General features: G+C 42.8%; 1 protein-coding gene across 3 annotated transcripts in view; it reads right to left on the bottom strand.

The window, feature by feature from the left end:
- The window catches only part of LOC120032410 (actin filament-associated protein 1-like 1), a 36,103-nt gene extending 17,919 nt beyond the window's left edge, over positions 1-18,184 (bottom strand). Inside the window, exon 1 of one of the 3 annotated variants that reach the window (XM_038978501.1) lies at positions 18,036-18,184. In XM_038978501.1, coding sequence (XP_038834429.1) covers positions 18,036-18,138 — 103 coding nt within the window. In that variant the 5' untranslated portion in view covers positions 18,139-18,184. The remainder of the gene's footprint in view (positions 1-18,035) is intronic. The other 2 variants (XM_038978493.1, XM_038978510.1) reach the window with 2 other exon arrangements.
- Between the last annotated feature and the right edge of the window lie 1,587 nt (positions 18,185-19,771).

The raw sequence follows: 19,771 nt of genomic DNA, 5'->3' as shown, positions 1-19,771 counted from the left end.
GTGTGTGTGTGTGTGTGTGAAAGAGTGTGTAAGAGAGAGAGAGAGTGCATGAATATACTACAGTATGTGTGTATGAGGATACAAGGATGAGGAAAAAGAGGAAAAGGGGAGCGGAGCGGAAGCAGGCTAAGCGGTGCGGTAGGATGTGTGTGTTATTTTAGCGGTGCGGGGTGCAATCACAACTCCACCGCCCTGGGTCTCCAGGGCTCCATTGTCTGTGTGTGAACCCTACTGCCTGGGCCAGAGAGGGGCCCGTCCACCCTTCCGCCCAGTTTCCGCGCTGCTCGCGTTCCCATGCAACACCCTCAATCCTACACACCTCTGGGAAGTGTGTCAGCCTGCCTGGCCGGTGGATCATGGTGGTGTTACAGTTAGTTTAGTACAGCCACAGTGCTCAGAGAGGCCTCATCTAGTCACGTTTCCCTGCAGCCACACCTACACAGAGTGATTGAACACTATGACTTTTGACCCCTGCCGTGGTTCTGTGAGTTCAGGTCAACAAAGCCTTGCCTGTCAACTGTCAACACTCCCAGATCACAGAGCTGTCAGCTAAGACCACGAAACCTGACGTGTACTCTCTCCCCTGAGAACTTTATCCAGTATCATCAAAGTTGGCTTACGGTACAAGTAATGTCAAATCAGCCAACTGACCAGCACTGATGCTACCACTAACAAAGAAACAGACAGCCTCTTATATCTACAAGTACTTACCAAAGATCTTTGTGCTAATCCAACAGAGCCAAAGTAGACAGCGCCAAGAGGTAGTGACAACCGTAATGTCTCCAGTAATTCAACAAAGTTACATCCTACACTGGATAGGTCACAAACACAGAGAGGGGAGGTTATCCTGAGCCTTCATTCAAGCCCCTTACACTCAGCTTTTCCGCACCCTAACAATACACCATTGTCCAGACAAGGGCCAAAATTAAACAATGACAATGACAATGCTCTTGAAGAAACGGGGACAATGCAGTCCGGTGAGTTGTGGTTCTGGTGGCATGCATTGAAACGCGTGGCTTTCTCGTGGCTTTCTTTTGCAAATTACTATGAATTAACAAACGTATTTCTTAAAACTTGTCAATACTTAACATCCTATTAAGGTGTGGGACATTCATTGTGACAATAGCTCCAGCAGCTAGAATTTATCCATCCACAATTCAACTGTGGGAACATGGAGGTTCTCAACACCAGACAACAGAAAGAGCTGGCCGCTACTATTCTTGAGATTGTTCGTGAGGAGATTACCTCTGCCCTCGATTTACAAATAAAACCGGTGAATGAATCATGCTAAAGTGGATACCTATTCAACCAAAGTGGAAAGTCTGGAGAAGACAGCCAATGTGACAGAGGTGCGACTCCATGACCTGGAAACAGCACAAGCTAAGTTGGAAGGAATAACACAAACTCCTAAAAGAGAAAACGGAATCACTCGAAAATCATTCCCGTAGATTCAATGTGCTAGTCACTTCCTTCATGAGCAATGTTTTCTATGAAGTGTTCGGGCAGGAGAAGCTGGGTCCGATGCCGCTGATTAACACCGCATCGCACGGGTCAGATTACGCCATTTAAGAGTTTATTAAAAACAATGAAACTTTGTTGTCATGGCCGTCAAAAGGTGGAGACCAAGGCGCAGCGTGGTATGCGTACATTCTTCTTTATTAATAAGAATGAACACTGAACAAAAACTAACAAAATAACAAAACGAACCGTGAAGCTATACAAATGAGTGCTGAACAGGCAACTACACATTAGAGGTCGACCGATTAATCGGAATGGCCGATTAATTAGGGCCGATTTCAAGTTTTCATAACAATCGGAAATCGGTAATTTTGGATGCCGATTTAGCCGTTTAAAAAAAATATATATATATTTTTAAATTTTCAATGACGGCCTAGGAACGGTGGGTTAACTGTCTTGTTCAGGGGCAGAATGACAAATGTTTACCTTGTCAGCTCAGGGATTCAATCTTGCAACCTTACGGTTAACTAGTCCAACGTTAACTAGTCCAACGCTCTAACCACCAGGAGCCCGCCTGTTACGCGAATGCAGTAAGAAGCCAAGGTAAGTTGCTAGCTAGCATTAAACTTATCTTATAAAAAACAATCAATCAATCAATCAATCATAATCACTAGTTATAACTACACATGGTTGATGATATTACTAGTTTATCTAGCGTGTCCTGCGTTGCATATAATCGATGCAGTGCGCATTCGCGAAAAAGGACTGTTGTTGCTCCAACGTGTACCTAACCATAAACATCAATGCCTTTCTTAAAATCAATACACAGAAGTATATATTTTTAAACCTGCATATTTAGCTAAAAGAAATCCCGGTTAGCAATATTAACCAGGTGAAATTGTGTCACTTCTCTTGCGTTCATTGCACGCAGAGTCAGGGTATATGCAACAGTTTGGGCCGCCTGGCTCATTGCGAACTAATTTGCCAGAATTTTAGGTAATTATGACATAACATTGAAGGTTGTGCAATGTAACAGCAATATTTAGACTTATGGATGCCACCTGTTAGATAAAATACGTAACGGTTCCGTATGTCACTGAAAGAATAAATGTTTTGTTTGAGATGATAGTTTCCGGATTCGACCATATTAATGACCTAAGGCTCGTATTTCTGTGTGTTATTATGTTATAATTAAGTCTATGATTTGATAGAGCAGTCTGACTGAGCGATGGTAGGCACCAGCAGGCTTCATTCAAACAGCACTTTCGTGCGTTTTGCCAGCAGCTCTGCTGTTTATGAATTCAAGCCTATCAACTCCCGAGATTAGGCTGGTTGTCACGCCCTGACCGTAGAGAGCTTTTTATGTCTCTATTTTGGTTTGGTCAGGGTGTGATTTGGGTGGGCATTCTATGTTCCTTTTTCTATGATTTTGGATTTCTGTGTGTTTGGCCGGGTGTGGTTCTCAATCAGAGGCAGCTGTCTATCGTTGTCTCTGATTGAGAACCATACTTAGGTTGCCTTTTCCCACCTGTATTTGTGGGTAGTTGTCTATGTGTAGCTGCCTGTCAGCACTCATTTTTGTATAGCTTCACGGTTCGTTTGTTATTTTGTTATTTTGTTTAATGTTCGTTCTTTGAAATAAAAAAGAATGTACGCATCCCACGCTGCGCCTTGGTTTCCTCCCTTTGACGGCCGTGACACTGGTGTAACCGATGTGAAATGGCTAGCTAGTTAGCGGGGTGCGCGCTAATAGCGTTTCAAACGTCACTCGCTCTGAGACTTGGAGTAGTTGTTCCCCTTGCTCTGCATGGGTAACGCTGCTTCGAGGGTGGCTGTTGTCGATGTCTTCCTGGTTCGAGCCCAGTTAGGGGCGAGGAGAGGGACGGAAGCTATACTGTTACACTGGCAATACTAAAGTGCCTATAAGAACATCCAATAGTCAAAGGTATATGAAATACAAATCGTATAGAGAGAAATAGTCCTATAATTCCTGTAACCTAAAACTTCTTACCTGGGAAAATTGAAGACTTATGTTAAAAGGAACCACCAGCTTCCATATGTTCTCATGTTCTGAGCAAGGAACTTAAACGTTAGCTTTCTTACATGGCACATATTGTACTTTTACTTTCTTCTCCAACACTTTGTTTTTGCATTATTTAAACCAAATTGAACATGTTTCATTATTTATTTGAGGCTAAATTGATTTTATTGATGTATTATATTAAGTTAAAATAAGTGTTCATTCAGTATTGTTGTAATTGTCATTATTACAAATACATTTTAAAAATCGGCCGATTAATCGGCATCGGCTTTTTTTTGGTCGGTATTGGCATTGAAAAATCATAATCGGTCGACCTCTACTACACATAGACAAGAACCCACAAATACCCAAGGGAAAATGGCTATTTAAATATGGTCCCCAATCAGAGACAACGATAAACAGCTGCCTCTGATTGGGAACCATATCAGGCCACCATAGACATATATATACCTAGACCTACAAAACCCCTAGATATACAAAAACCCTAGACAAAACAAAACTAGCATACCCACCCTAGTCACACCCTGACCTAACCAAAATAATAAAGAAAACATAGATAACTAAGGTCAGGGCGTGACATTTGTTTGCATCTGGGCTGAATAAACCACAATTAAAGAAGATATAAGAATTGCAAAAGTTATTAGCGACATTAGAGCATTTTCAACAAAAACTTTTTTCAGAACAGGAAGCGACTACTCTCTTCAAAGTCAAGACAGAACAAAATCTATTGATAGACAGAGAGCAGAATTTGACATCCATCGAGTTAGACCCAACCATTACTTCCATGGTAATTGACCCAGTCGTCTACTGGATAACAAGCTTCGTAGTAATGATCAATTAGTGGATATTGCAACTATTGAATCTGAATCTTGTGAATTACTATCAGAACCCAAATTAATCAACCAAAGATTCTCCAGTTGAAAGAATTGTACATCTCTCATTGTAAATCCACACCAAGCCAGATTGAGTCAATTTTAAAGATATAAGAACTCCTTTTCTCTCAACTGAGGAAGACGGCTTGCTGGGAGACCACATCTCTCTCCATGAACTGAAAATGGCATTGGATAACATCAAGGCAAATCACTTTGTTTGGACGCTACTCCTCCTGAAGAACACAGACACTGGACAGAGGAACTCTGCCTAGATGGCCAGCATCCCGGAGTCGCCTCTTCACTGTTGACGTTGAGACTGGTGTTTTGCGGGTACTATTTAATGAAGCTGCCAGTTGAGGACTTCTGTTGAGGCATCTGTTTCTCAAACTAGACACTCTAATATACTTGTCCTCTTGCTCCGTTGTGCACCGGGGCCTCCCACTCCTCTTTCTCTTCTGGTTCGAGACAGTTTGTGCCAGTCTGTGAAGGGAGTAGTACACAGCGTCGTACCAGTTTCGTGGCAATTTCTCGCATGGAATAGCCTTCCTTTCTCAGAACAAGAATAGACTGACGAGTTTCAAAAGAAAGTTATTTGTTTCTGGACATTTTGAGCCTGTAATCGAACCCACAAATGCTGATGCTCCAGATACTCAACTAGTTTAAAGAAGGACAGTTTTATTTATTTTCTGCTGTGCTAACATAATTGCAAAAGTGTTTTCTAATGATCACTTAGCCTTTTAAAATGATAGACTTGGATTAGCTAACACAACGTGCCATTGGAACACAGGAGTGATGGTTGCTGATAATGGGCCTCTGTACGCCTATGTAGATATTCCATTAAAAATCAGTCGTTTCCAGCTACAATAGTAATTTACAACATTAACAATGTCTACACTGTATTTCTGATCATTTTGATGTTATTTTAATGGACAAAAATGTGCTTTTCTTTCAAAAACAAGGACATTTCTAAGTGACCCCAAACTTTTGAACAGTAGTTTATATATACACTTCATGACCAAAAGTATGTGGACACATGCTCCCTGAACATCTCATTCCAAAATCATGGGCATTAATATGGAGTTGGTCCCCCCTTTGCTGCTATAACAGCCTCCACTCTTCTGGGAGGGGACTTGCTCCCATTCAGCCACAAGAGCAGTAGTGAGGTCAGGCACTGATATTGGGCGATTATAGCTGGCTCGCAGTCGGTGTTCCAATTGATCCCAAAGGTATTCGTTGGAGTTGAGGTGCAGGCCAGTCAAGTTCTTCCACACCGATCTCGACAAACCATTTCTGTATGGACCTCGCTTTGTGCACGGGGGCATTGTCATGCTGAAACAGGAAAGGGCCTTCCCCAAACTGTTGCCAAAAAGTTGGAAGCACAGCATCGTCTAGAATGTCACTGTATGCTGTAGCGTTAAGATTACCCTTCACTGGAACTAAGGGGCCTGGCCCAAACCATGAAAAATAGCCCCAGACAATTATTCCTCCGCCACCAAACTTTACAGTTGGCACTATGCATTCGGGCAGGTAGCGTTCACCTGGCATCTGCCAAACCCAGATTCGTCCATCGGACTGCCAGATGATGAAGCATGATTCATAATTCCAGAGAACACGTTTAAACTTCTCTAGAGTCCAATGGTGGCGAGATTTACACCACTCCAGCCGACGCTTGGCATTGCGCATGCCATTGAAAGCCATTTCTTTAAGCACCCGATGAACAGAGGCAGTTTGGTAGGGAATGTTGCAACCGAGGACAGACGGTTTTTACACGCTAAACGCTTCAGCACTCGGCGGTCCCGTTCTGTGAGCTTGTGTTGCCTACCACTTCGTGGCTGAGCCGTTGTTGCTCCTAGACATTTCCACTTCACAATAACTATCAGGATAAAGGTAAAACCCAGATGCAGACTGTGTCGAAGTAACAATGTTTACAACAGGGGCAGAGGTACAGGATGGCAGGTAGGCTTAGGGTCAGGGGCATGCAGAGTGGTCAGGTGGGTGGGCTCAGGGTCAGGACAGGCAAAGGTCAAAACCAGGAAGACAAGAAAAGAGAGACTGGGGAAAAGCAGGCACTGATACAAAAAAAGGCTGGTTGACTTGACAAACAAGACAAACTGGCAACAGACAAACAGAGAACACCGGTATAAATACACAGGGAATAATGGGGAAGATGGGCAACACCTGGAGGGGGGTGGAGACAATCACAAAGACAGGTGAAACAGATCAGGGTGTGACAATAACAGCACTTACAGTTGCCCGGGGCAGCTCTAGCAGGGCATAAATTTGACGAATAGACTTGTTGAAAAGGTGGCAACCTATGACGGTGCCACGTTGAAAGTCACTGAGCCTTCAGTAAGACAAATCTACTGCCAATGTTTGTCTATGGAGATAGCATGTTTGTGTGCTCGATTATATACACCTGTCAGCAATGGGAGTGTCTGAAATAGCCAAATGCACTAATTTGAAGGGGTGTCCACATACTTTTTTTATATATACTTTTGGAAGAGGAGAGCTGTTAAGGAGCCTTTTGGTCTTAGACTTGGCGCTCCGGTACCGCTTGCTGTTCGGTAGCAGAGAGAACAGTCTATGACTAGGGTGGCTGGAGTCTCTGACAATTTTTTGGGCCTTCCTCTGACACTGCCTAGTATATAGGTCCTGGATGTCAGGAAGCTTGGCCCCAGTGATGTACTGGGTCGTAGGCACTACCCTATGTAGCGCCTTACTGTCAGATGCCGAGCAGTTGCCATACCAGGCGGTGATGCAATCAGTCAGGATGCTCTCGATGGTGCAGCTGTAGAACTTTTTGAGGATCTGGGGACCCATGCCAAATCTTTTCAGTCTTCCGAGGGGGAAAATGTGTTATCATGCCCTCTTCACAACTGTCTTGGTGTGTTTGGACCATGATAGTTTGTTGGTGATGTGGACACCTTATGTCCTGCAGCTGAGATTTCCCGTCTAGGCTGATGAAGCAGCTTCTATCAACGCTTTTGCTTCCTATTCCTATACGCTCGTCCCTTACAACATCCAAAATGCACTTCATCATCGCCTTCATCCCATCACCTTCTTTTACCTTTGCATCGCACAAAAGATCAGCTGATTCTATCTCTGTCTGTGAGTCTTAATGATATCACATTGCTGTATGTCTCCTATATCGCTGTCCAGTAATGTGCCCTCCAGACCAAAGCTTAGTGAGATATATCTGCACACAACGATGGTCTCCAGTCTAGGAGAAGAGCGAGCTATGTGAGAGAGCTGAGAGGAAAGAGAGCTATGTGGTCTGGTTTGACCTGCCCTGTCCTCCCTACAGTACACAACCAAGGACAGGACAGACTCCCTCTGAAGATGCACATCAGCTGTTGCGGGAAGGAGGCTTGCTGTTCATCACACTCAGTGAGGACCGCGGAGGGATCCACAGAGAGGGCCTTTGTGCAACCAGAGCCCGGTCACATGGAGGCCACATGGCCCTCATGGGAGAGAGGATGTAATTCAAAGTTGACAACAACAACAAGTTGGACTGGGTCAATCACAGATCTCAGACAGACAAAGAGGCCACAGCACTCAGAGGGAGGGGAAGAACAGGACAGCGTTGTAGGATGACATTGGCAACATGTGTCATTACATAGTAATGACACCAGGGCAGTCCTCAGAAGATTAAAAGGCAATGAGAACAGAAGTGAAGAATTATAAGACACGTTCAGGAGATAAGAGATATTTCCTGAGAACATCCATCTCCCAGAGGTGGTCTATGCTCCATTACAACAACTGGTCAGTGTGACTGACTTTGAGTCTTCGGGAAGTCGACAAAAAATGTTTACTTTGGCCGCATCCTCATTGTCAAGACGCCACCACCACATTGCAAGAATAACACACCATAGCATCAACTATTTTTACCATCTCAGTTGTTTTTGTGAATGTCTCTATTTAGACTCAGGATGCTGCTCTCCCATTATTTCAACACAAAGCGGTTTACTGCACATCAACAGGAAGTTTGTGACAATGCTCTGCAGAGGACAGACCTATTTATCAGCAGCACAGCCATGATATAAACTACTGGACCTCATCTGTCCGGAGGCACAGCCTGTCCTGCTCCTGCTACACTGACCCCAAGAGAGAATGATTCCCTTAGTATTCACCCCCCCCTATTCCTCACAAAACCCTTTTTAGACCATACTGCCGAAGAATGGAAGAGATACAAGAGTGTGTGTGTGTGTGTGTTTGTGAGTGGATAGACTCCTCAGCTAAAGACCCAGTCATGAGACCTCAATCATGCAGTCACGGGAGTTATATTTGTACATTTGCAGAACGACACCCCCAACAGCTCCACTGAGATGGAGGAATATTGTGAAGTCTAGAATATGCTGCACACACACACATTACACAGTATAACCAACATACTTGAGAAGTGAACAGTGAGGATGGTTGTGTAATGGGCTTCCTGGGGCGCTTTGTGAGATTTGAGGAGGGAATTCAAATCATTCATAAAATGTCTCCAAACCTCTTAGGGATGTGCGTGCTTGAGCAGCTCTCTCTACGTCTCTTATCGTTATTCTACGACCTGCTTGGCTATCCGTGACACGCTCAGAGGTTAGAGGAGGGACAAGTCATGAAAATGAGGTCTCAGTTCAGCAAACTCCCATCTATGACCATGATAAAACCCCCAGCCCAGTCAAAGTATCTGAGCCTCCCCTGCTAGGGGCCTTGACCCTGGGGTCAGCAGATACAGAGTCCTCCTTCATGCATTGGGGGCCACTCTCGGACAAAGACCACTTCGGCTCTTACATCTCTATTCATATCTCCATAATAGCATATGATTTCACCCTGTCTCTATGTGAGAGAGAGAGCTGTTGGTCAGGCTGGTCTCAGCAGGCATTCCAGTGTGTGAGACAGACAGTGTTAGGTTGTCAGGCCTTATGAGCAGCAGAAGACTGGGGGCTTTGTCTTTGTGGCCCAGGGTATTTATAGGAGTGTGCCATGTGCACAGCTGTGAGAGGGGTCTTAATCCAGACACACTCGATGAATCCTCGACGATAACCACCAAATTACTGTACCTGAAAATATGTACAACTCTATCAGAATTGACCTACCATGTGCAGTGGCTTTTGGTGTATATTATATAAGTAGGACCCAGTTTTTCCAAGTCGGGTAACGTGTTCAGGAGAAGAAGAAAAAAAACAGGGCCCCAGTTACACAGACTGTCATGGTAAGATTCAGAAGGAAATACCTTTTCATGCCCCACAGAATTCTATACGGTAACATTCTGCAGTAGATCACACTCTGTATACATTCCTAAATCAACAAGCACTATACTGTTTATCCAAAGCCCTCATCCTGTGAGACATCCCTTGTCCACTTTTACCTCTGAGTTCAATTCGACTCCACTCCAACTTTGATGTGTTTTTACATACATATGTATTGATGTGTCCCAAGTGAGTGTGAACTTCTCTCAGCGCTCAGTGCATAGGTGGAGACCTTTTGAGTTAAGCTTCTTTTATTTGGACAAGGAGAACATGAATCACATATTTATTCTAATGGGACTTATGGTGCACTCTAAAAAACCTAACTGAAACATTTGGATTTGAAAGGACAGCAGGTGCAGGCACTTAACTGAAAAATGTAAAGATCTACATTTAAGGTGCGGTTTGTCCCTTGTGTGATCTAAATTGATATTGTTTTATGATGACATCATCTATCTTTTCATACGTGTGCAAATCTTTCTAAAAACAGAAAATGGACGCAATTCAATGGATATCAATCAACAAAGAGGTAAGAATATGTACTGCAGGCTATAAGAATATGTTGAAGGCTAGCTGTATTAGGTGGAGATGACTGAACTGTTCACTTTTGTGTCTGCAGGTATACAGACGAGGAGGCATGTCAATTGCTATTGGTACGTTATGTTATGCTGATCACATTTACCATCCTCCCTTACCTCTTCAATGAATATCCCATAGGCCTCTACATTATGGACAAGGTATACCTTTTTTTCATTCGCATTCACCACAAAAACCAAGGTATGAATTCTGTCGTGTACATGTTTTGTAAATCATCTGTATAATTACTCTTTTTTTGGATTCACTGACTTCACCCTCCCTACACTGATGAATATAACAGGAAACCTGTACGATCACCATGCACTGCAAAATCATTCTGGCTGTGGATAAGGAGAACATCAACACATTAACATCAACACACCAGAGGATATACCCATTGGATGTGGGTCTCTGCTGGGAGTTTACCTCATATTTAGATTTTTTTTATTCAGCTTTGCCACTAAAATCATAATAAACACTGAGAACTAAAATATTGTGTTAGTTTGTTATTGTCATGCGTATTATTATTATTATTAATAATGATAATAATAATAATAGGGGGGTAGCTAAAAAAATGAACCCCAAAAGTTTCTTCAAAAAGTTATTTGAGGATCCATTGAAAGGGTTCTGTCACACCCTGACCATAGAGAGCCCTTGTTTCTCTATGGTGTAGTAGGTCAGGGCGTGACGAGGGGGTGTTCTATTTTAACATTTCTATGTTGGTGTTTTGGTTTGGTTCCCAATTACAGGCAGCTGGTAATCGTTGCCTCTAAATGGGGATCATATTTAGGTAGCATTTTCCCACCTGTGTTTGTGGGATATTTTTTGTGTTAGTGTGTTTGAGCACTACGTCGTCACGGTCTTTGTAAGTTTTGTTATTTTGTTTCTAGTTTCACTTTGTATTAAAGATGTGGAACTCAATTCACGCTGCGCCTTGGTCCGCTCATTTCATGACAGAATATCCCAACAACAAAGGACCAAGCAGCATGAAAATGAGGTAAGGAAGTTTTGGACTTGGGAGGACATGAGAGGACACGAGACCCTTCCTTGGCGGGAGTCGCCAAGGAGTATGGAAGGACAGCGACGACGCCGGGGACCACGGCCACAGAAACCCCAAGATTTTTGGGGGGAGGGGGCACATGGAGCTGGCGGTCAAGCAGCGGAGAGTGCCAGAGTCTGTTTGGGAGTCGGAGGAGGAATTTGATGAAAGATTCCGGATAGAGGTGGTAGCAATGAGAATGATGCCGTACAGGCGTGCTGAAGAGCGTGACACCGGTCCGGTGCCATTTGCACCGGTTTCACGCATCTGGCCTCCAGTGCGCCTTCCCAGTCCGGTACGTCCTGTGCCAGCTTCCCGCACTAGCCCTGAAGTGCGTGTCACCAGTCCTGTGCCGGATCCACGCACCAGGTATCCAGTGCGTCTCCCCAGTCCGGTACGTCCTATGCCTCCTCCGTGCACTCGCCCTGAAGTGCGTGTCACCAGTTCGGTGCCACCTGTGCCGGCTCCACGCATCAGGCCTCCAGTGCATCTCCCCAGTCCGGTACGTCCTGTGCCTCCTCCCCGCACTCTCCCTGAAGTGCGTGTCACCAGTCCGGTGCCACCTGTGCCGGTTCCCAGTCCAGAGCTTCCGGCGACGGTTCCCAGTCCAGAGCTTCCGGCGACGGTTCCCAGTCCAGAGCTTCCGGCGACGTTTCACAGTCCGGAACCTCCCGGCGACGTTTCACAGTCCGGAACCTCCCGGCGACGTTTCACAGTCCGGAACCTCCCGGCGACGTTTCACAGTCCGGAACCTCCCGGCGACGTTTCACAGTCCGGAACCTCCCGGCGACGTTTCACAGTCCGGAACCTCCCGGCGACGTTTCAGTCCGGAACCTCCCGTGACGGTCTACTGTCCGGAACCTCCCGCGACGGTCCACAGTCCGGAACCTACAGCGACGTCAATAGTCCGGATCTTCCAGGCAAGGCGTCCAGTCCTGTTCCAGGGCGGGAGTCTTCCTCTGCGCCGATGTCCAGTCCAGGCACGGCGTCCAGTCCTGCTCCATGGCCGGAGCCTTCTTCTGCGCTGGTGCCCAGTCAGGGCGCGGTGTTCAACCCAGCTTCATGGCTGGAGCCTTCCTCTGCGCCGATGCCCAGTCAAGGCACGGCGTCCAACCCAGCTCCAGGGCCGGAGCCCTTCTCTGCGCCGATGCCCAGTCCTGGCACGTCATTCAGCCCGGTGCCATGGTCGGATCCGGGGTCTGGGGGGGCTACGACCCGCACCGGAGCCGCCACCGACACTAGTCACCCCCCCTAACCCTCCCATTTGGTTTCAGGTTTTGCGCCCGGAGTCCGCACCTTTGGGGGAGGGGGGGGGGTACTGTCACGCCCTGACCATAGAGAACCCTTGTTTCTCTATGGTGTAGTAGGTCAGGGCGTGACGAGGGGGTGTTCTATTTAAAAATGTCTATGTTGGTGTTTTGGTCTGGTTCCCAATTAGAGGCAGCTGGTAATCGTTGCCTCTAATTGGGGATCATATTTAGGTAGCATTTTCCCACCTGTGTTTGTGGGATATTGTTTGTGTTAGTGTGTTTGAGCACTACGTCGTCACGGTCTTTGTAAGTTTTGTTATTTTGTTTCTAGTTTCACTTTGTATTAAAGATGTGGAACTCAATTCACACTGCGCCTTGGTCCGCTCATTTCCAAAATCGTGACAGGTTCTTCGAAGAACTTATAGGGTTCCCCCACAGTTTCAATTTTAAGGACCCCTAACGGATACTCCAGGAACTTTTTTTTTTAGAGTGTGGGAGTGATTGTTTTGTTATTAATGTTTTCCATATGTTAATGACTGGACCTCTCAAAAGGTCTTCCAAAGAGGAACAATAAGCCTTTGAGCTCAGAGCAAGTTCAAATCAAATCAAAAACAATATCATTGATCACGTACACATATTTTACAGATGTTATCACAGGTGTAACGAAATGCTTATGTTTCTAGCTCCAACAGTGTGGTAACAACTAACAATACACACGTATCTCAAATCATTCAAAGAAAGGAATTAAGAAATATCAGAACGAGCAATGTCAGAGTCAGGAATATAAATATCTATGTATTTAGGTGGTGTGTATGGACAGTATATGAATAGAAAATGTGAGTACAGCAGTAGTTATATAGCATGGTGTGTATAGACAGTATGGACAGTATATGAATAGAAAAGGTGAGTACAGCAGTAGTTATATAGCATGGTGTGTATGGACAGTATATGAATAAAAAAGGTGAGTACAGCAGTAGTTATATAGCATGGTGTGTATAGACAGTATATGAATAGAAAAGATGAGTACAGCAGTAGGTACAGTACCTTCAGAAGGTATCCACACCCCTTAACTTTTTCCACATTTTGTTGTGTTACAGCCTGAATTTTACATGGGTTCAATTGAGATAATGTCAAAGTGGAATTATGTTTTGAGAAATGTTTACAAATTAATAAAAAAGCCTATATTAGTTCAGGAGTAAACATGTGCTTAACAAGTAACAATGTTGCATGGACTCACTCTGTGTGCAACAATAGTGTTTAACATGATTTGTGAATGACTACCTCATCTCTGTACCTCATACATACAATTATCTGTAAGATCCCTCAGTCGCGCAGTGAATTTCAAACACAGATTCAACCACAAAGACCAGGGATGTTTTCCAATGCCTCACAAAGGGCACCTATTGCAGATATTGAATATCCCTTTAAGGATGGTGAAGTTAATAATCACACTTTGGACGGTGTATCAATACAACCAGTCACTACAAAGATACAGGTGTCCTTCCTAACTCAGTTTGCAGAAAGGAAGGAAACCGCTCAGGAATTTCACCATGAGGCCAATGGTGACTTTAAAACAGTCAGAGTTTAATGGCTGTGATAAGAGAAAACTGAGGATGGATCAACAACATTGTAGTTACATCACAATACTAACCTAAATGACAGTGAAAAGAAGGAAGCTTGTACAGAATAAAAATATTTGAAAACGTGCATCCTGTTTGCAATAAGGCACTAAAGTAAAACAGCAAAAAATGTGGAAAATAAAATTAACTTTATGTCCTGAATACAAAGCATTATGTTTGGGTAAAATACAACACAACACATCACTGAGTACCACTCTTCATATTTTCAGGCATGGTGGTGGCTGCATCATGTTATGGTTATGCTTGTCATCGGAAAGGACTAGGGAGTTTTTTAGGATACAAATAAACAGAACAGAGCTAAGCACAGGCAAAAACCTGGTTCAGTCTGCTTCAATAACATCAAACACAAGGCCAAGTATACACTGGAGTTGTTTACCAAGACGACATATGGCAAGACTTGAAAATGGTTGTCTAGCAATGACCAGCAACCAATTTGACAGAGCTTAAATCATTTAAAAATATTGTACAATCCAGGTTTGCAAAGCTCTTAGAAACTTACCCAGAAAGACTCACAGCTGTAATCACTGCCTAAGGTGATTCTAACATGTATTGACTCAGGGGTGTGAATACTTATGTAAATGAGATATTTCTGGATTTCATTTTCAATACATTTTTTAAAAAATCTAAAAACATGTTTTCACTTTGTCATTCTGGGGTATTATGGGGTATTAAATATATATTTAATCCGTTTTGAATTCAGTCTGTAAGACAACAAAATGTGGAATAATTTAAGAGGTATGAATAATTTCTAGAATACAGTATATATACACTGAGTATACCAAACATTAGGAACACCGTAAAACTGGCAGTATGGTATGTCAGCGTAGATGCGCCCGGCCCGCCACAGGAGTAACTAGAGAGCGATGGGACGAGGACATCCCGACCGGCCAAACCCTCCCCTAACCCGGACGACGTTGGGCCAATTGTGCGCCGCCTCATGGGTCTCCCGGTCGCTGCGACACAGCCAGGGTTCGAACCCGGGTCTGTAGTAACGCCTCAAGCACTGCGATGCAATGCCTTAGACCGCTGCACCACTCAGGAGGCCATTTCGGATACACTTGTACAGTATGTGTTAGTGGGGCGCATGTCTTTCTTGTGTTATTATATAAAACAACGGTTGTTGATGTGTACGGCTACATTTCAGATACGTTTGTACGTTTGAACCTTGTTTTATTAGGGCTCTAGTTATATTTTAAATGTCCCATCAGGCATGTCATCCTGGAGCCGGGCCTGAATGTACAGATGTAGGATCGTAATCTGAGCCAGTTTGCTACAGCAGAAAAAGAATCCTGCAGCAACAGGAAATGTGATTTATTATGTAGATTATAATGAATGGCCATTTTTTGCAAATCAAGTCTGACATTTTACAGTAGAAATTACAAACTTTAGAAGCCTTTTTGAACCTCAAATACAGTACAAGTTTGCATTTCCCGCTGTGCAGGAAAATTCCTGCAACAACAGAATGATCAAATGAAGATATGGCATCTGTATTCCCTGTGAATCTGGTGATGTTTTCTTTCCCTTTTCAGAGAAATTTGTCATTCAAAGTTGCTTGCCTTATTTCCTGTTAAACCATGTTAAAGTACCAGGTTTTGCCCTTTTTAAAGTTTGCTGGTCTCTTGTGTTTATTATTATTTATAAATGAATCACAATATTTTTTTTTTTGTATTTTGGGTAGACAACCAATAATGAAAATGAATTGTGTGGTCATCTTCACAAATCAAGCCAGTCCTCCATGAAAGCAATTCAATTTGTACTTCTCTTAGCAACCTAATGCTTCCACCCAACTCTCCTTGAATAATTGCATCTCTCTGCGAGGGCTATCTCTATGGTGCAATGGTCATATGAAGACTTTTCCTACAATCCCAAAACGTGGATGGCGAAATGGGCTAGTGACCAAAATATTGTGAAAACCCTAATAAAATAATACAATTATAAGCCATTCCATGGCAGTCATACATTTTTCAATAAAAATATGAGAAAACATCTCTATATGTAGTGTGATTAGTGACATTTACCATTAAACCCAACTTTATTACCATTGCAAAATACTACAGTGTGTGTTTGAGTCTTTTACCATAGAAGACCATTAGAGAACATAACATTGAAACCATTAGAACTGCTGTAGCCTAATGGTTTGCTTCTTCACCAGGAATGGTCTAACTAATCCAGACCTTTTTTAAAGGAATAAACCACACACAACACACGGGCCGTTTCCTGGACACAGTTTTTTCTAAGAGAAGAAAAAACTGAATTGCTTTCATGGAGGACATCACGAGATTCACAGGGAATACATTATATAGTATGAAAAAGCAATACTCCAAGCCACAGCTCCATACTACTTGTCAGACATAGAGAACTGATACTATATACTGGTTGTTGGGGTGGGATTTGGTGTGGGGGGCCTGTGGGTGGCTTTTTTTCCATTTAATTGGATTCCTCATGTCTTATTCAATGGTAGGAAGAAGTTTGGTCCAAATCGGATGTTTGGTACTATATTTATTGAATATTATATGAATCCTATAAATTAAAATAGCCAATTTGGGTGCAATCAATTAGCTTAATTTCTCAGAGTTCAAGTTATATTTCAACAAAATAATGTTTTAAACAATTTCAGCACAATCTGAGACGTGGATGTCGAAATCCTCTTTCTTGTGCTTTTTGAGGTGGAACGACCCTGTGGGAACAGAATGTGGGCCAAACACAAATGTGCAAAGACAGTACAGGGAATGTACTGTAGCTAGAACATACCATTGCAAAGCACATTAGATATGCAACATGTACTGTAGGTCACTGAGCAATGTGTGTCTTTGTGCTATGGCTGCCTATTTTGTGAATGAGTTATTAAGAGGGAGAGAAATTAAAATAATTTCCATTCAGCTGTGCATGTAAACACACACACGCACAGGCATGCTCGCATGCATGCGCTCTCTCAAACACACACACACACACACACACACACACACACACACACACACACACACACACACACACACACACACACACACACACACACACACACACACACACACACACACACACACACACACAGTGGCTAGAAACAAACAGCATGCATGGTAATGAGTGTTCTTTCCTGGTGTTTGTTGGGGCACAAGACGGACTGCCTTCCTGGATGCAGAGTAAAGTAGTTAGTTTTCACTCCAGTCATAAATAGTAATCCCAGCGGCCTGGCCTTCAACTAGGCCTTCGACTAGCAGAGCACAGAGGACAGGAGGTAGTGAGAGGAAGGGAAAAACTAGGAAACACTGATAAAGGTCAAGGTCCATGACAAAGATGCAGAGTAGGGGGAGAGGTGCACAGCATTCATAATAACACAGAAAAAAAATACAACTGTTTTCTACTAACTAGGTCTTACCTTTTTCTATTCAAATGATATTCAAACTAGATCAAGAAGTAATACCTTTGTATCTACATGGAGATAATAATGTTGTATTATTATGTGTAGGCTTTTGAAACTTCAATTGATTTTATTTTCTAGTCATTAAAAACATTCTTATAGTGCTCTGCTAAAAATACATTTAGGAAATATTTAGGAAATAAATAATTCATTTCTCCCTCCACCACAAAATACAGTGTATTGCTATGCGCAGAGATGATGCAGAGGCAAGCCAACAAGGCGCGCTTCCACATCACATACTCCAGCTCAGCTTCCCACAGGGACTCTGTTAGCATCATATTGCATCACCCCGCTGAAACTAGATGAATTAATCCGTGTTCAACTCACACAGCATCAATGCACCGACTTTACATTACTGCGATATGACACAGCCTAAATCAGACTAATATATCATGTCAGTAACAGGGAGATAGGGATAGAGATATGTCCAAACTTTCCTTCAATAGTTACCAATACTAGTTTTCGCTATTCATTGCACGCCATTATGGTAGAAATAGGACCGTTACTTACAGTTATCGCTACTGGTATCCATGTGTGTTTTCCAAGCCGGTTTTTCTTTCGCATTCATTGATTTTGGCCGAGTTTGCGATGCATTACACGATTTATCCCCCATGCGTGGCGTAAAGTGACACAGAAATGAGGCACAGCTGCGAATTCACCTCATCTGCTCGCGCTCACAGGGACCTAAGCGAATATAGAGCGAATCCTATTGGCTACTGTGCTACTACACACGATGACATCACCTTTGCACAATCAACACAGACATTTATCCACATGTAAACTGAATTTATTTAAATACAATATATACATAATTTATTGGGCAGTAGGTCTGACAGGGAAATAAATAATAAGCAGATTGCTTTGTACAGTTACAAAATGAAAACATCAATGTAAAAGTCGCCCAAAGCTTTTATAATTAATGTCGATTAAAAGATGAGATTGTGAATTCTGGAAGTACTGTTTGTACATTATTGTTAGTATTGTAAATGTCTATGATATCTTGTGACAAACACACACACACACACACACACACACACACACACACACACACACACACACACACACACACACACACACACACACACACACACACACACACACACACACACACACACACACACACACACACACACACACACACACAAACTAATCAATAAAACAAACAGCCTTTACAAAGATGGCAGTAAGAGTAGTTATACTAAATGACTGCTAGTCAGTATGACTAATATTACAGTCTGATAAAGGCAGTGCTCCCTACACTAACAATCAGAACCATTATTTCCTCTGACACAACCTCATAACAGACCATTCAAATAAAATTGAAAAGAGACAGTTTTGCATGTATATACTAAGAAAGAAAATAATAGGGACAGAAATAAAAGTGGAAACGACAGCAAAACAAAAAGGGACAGAAATGAAGGGGGAAACAACAGGAAAACAAGGGACAGAAATAAAAGGGGAAGCAACAGGATAACAAAAGGGACAAAAATAAAAAGGGAAACAATGGGAAAAGAAACAGGAAATAACGAAAAGGGACAGTTTTGCATGTATATAATGTACCAACAATATTGGATAATCTATTTGATAACTACGAGTCACCTCTTCAAAAACCAACAGGAGAATTCTTAGTTCTACTGTATGTACACTATAGTGTAAGCTTTAGCACAGCAACCCTGGTTATCATTTGGGACCGGCGTCAACACAGACCAATCAGGACAATTCCATCAAATCAATTCCACTTCAACATCTACAAAATTCCCTCACCCCGATTCCTTCCTTCCTCACATTGTATTGTTAAGGGAAGATTCCATTCAACCCCTTTGAGTTGTAATCTAATTCAGATCCATACCACTAATTCATCTGTTATTCAGACCTCTGGACACCAATCCCTTCAATCCACTTTCTAAATATGTATTTAGAAGCAGTTCAGATTCCATGTTATTCATTTCTATCTCTATTCATTTTCTCTATCTCTATGTGTTGAGATAGAATCAGGTCAAGTCTCCCCATGACAAGTCACTCACACTCACTCACCTGTTATCCTAAATACAATCCCAGCTCTAAATACAATCCAATATCCATTTATAACATGATATTCCATTACTGTAAATGACATGTCCTTTGGTTCAATTGAAATTGAGAGTACTAAATAATCCAGAACTCCAATACTTACATTACATTGTTCAGATCCTTTTCATCAATTTAATATAGTAAATCAATGAACTTTCAGTACGAAGGCAAGAGCC

The sequence above is a fragment of the Salvelinus namaycush genome, chromosome 3 (genome assembly GCF_016432855.1).
Source record: "Salvelinus namaycush isolate Seneca chromosome 3, SaNama_1.0, whole genome shotgun sequence".
In the NCBI taxonomy this organism is placed as follows: domain Eukaryota; kingdom Metazoa; phylum Chordata; class Actinopteri; order Salmoniformes; family Salmonidae; genus Salvelinus; species Salvelinus namaycush.
Note: the sequence above shows the minus strand (reverse complement) of the source record. Positions and strands in the feature narration are given on the sequence as shown.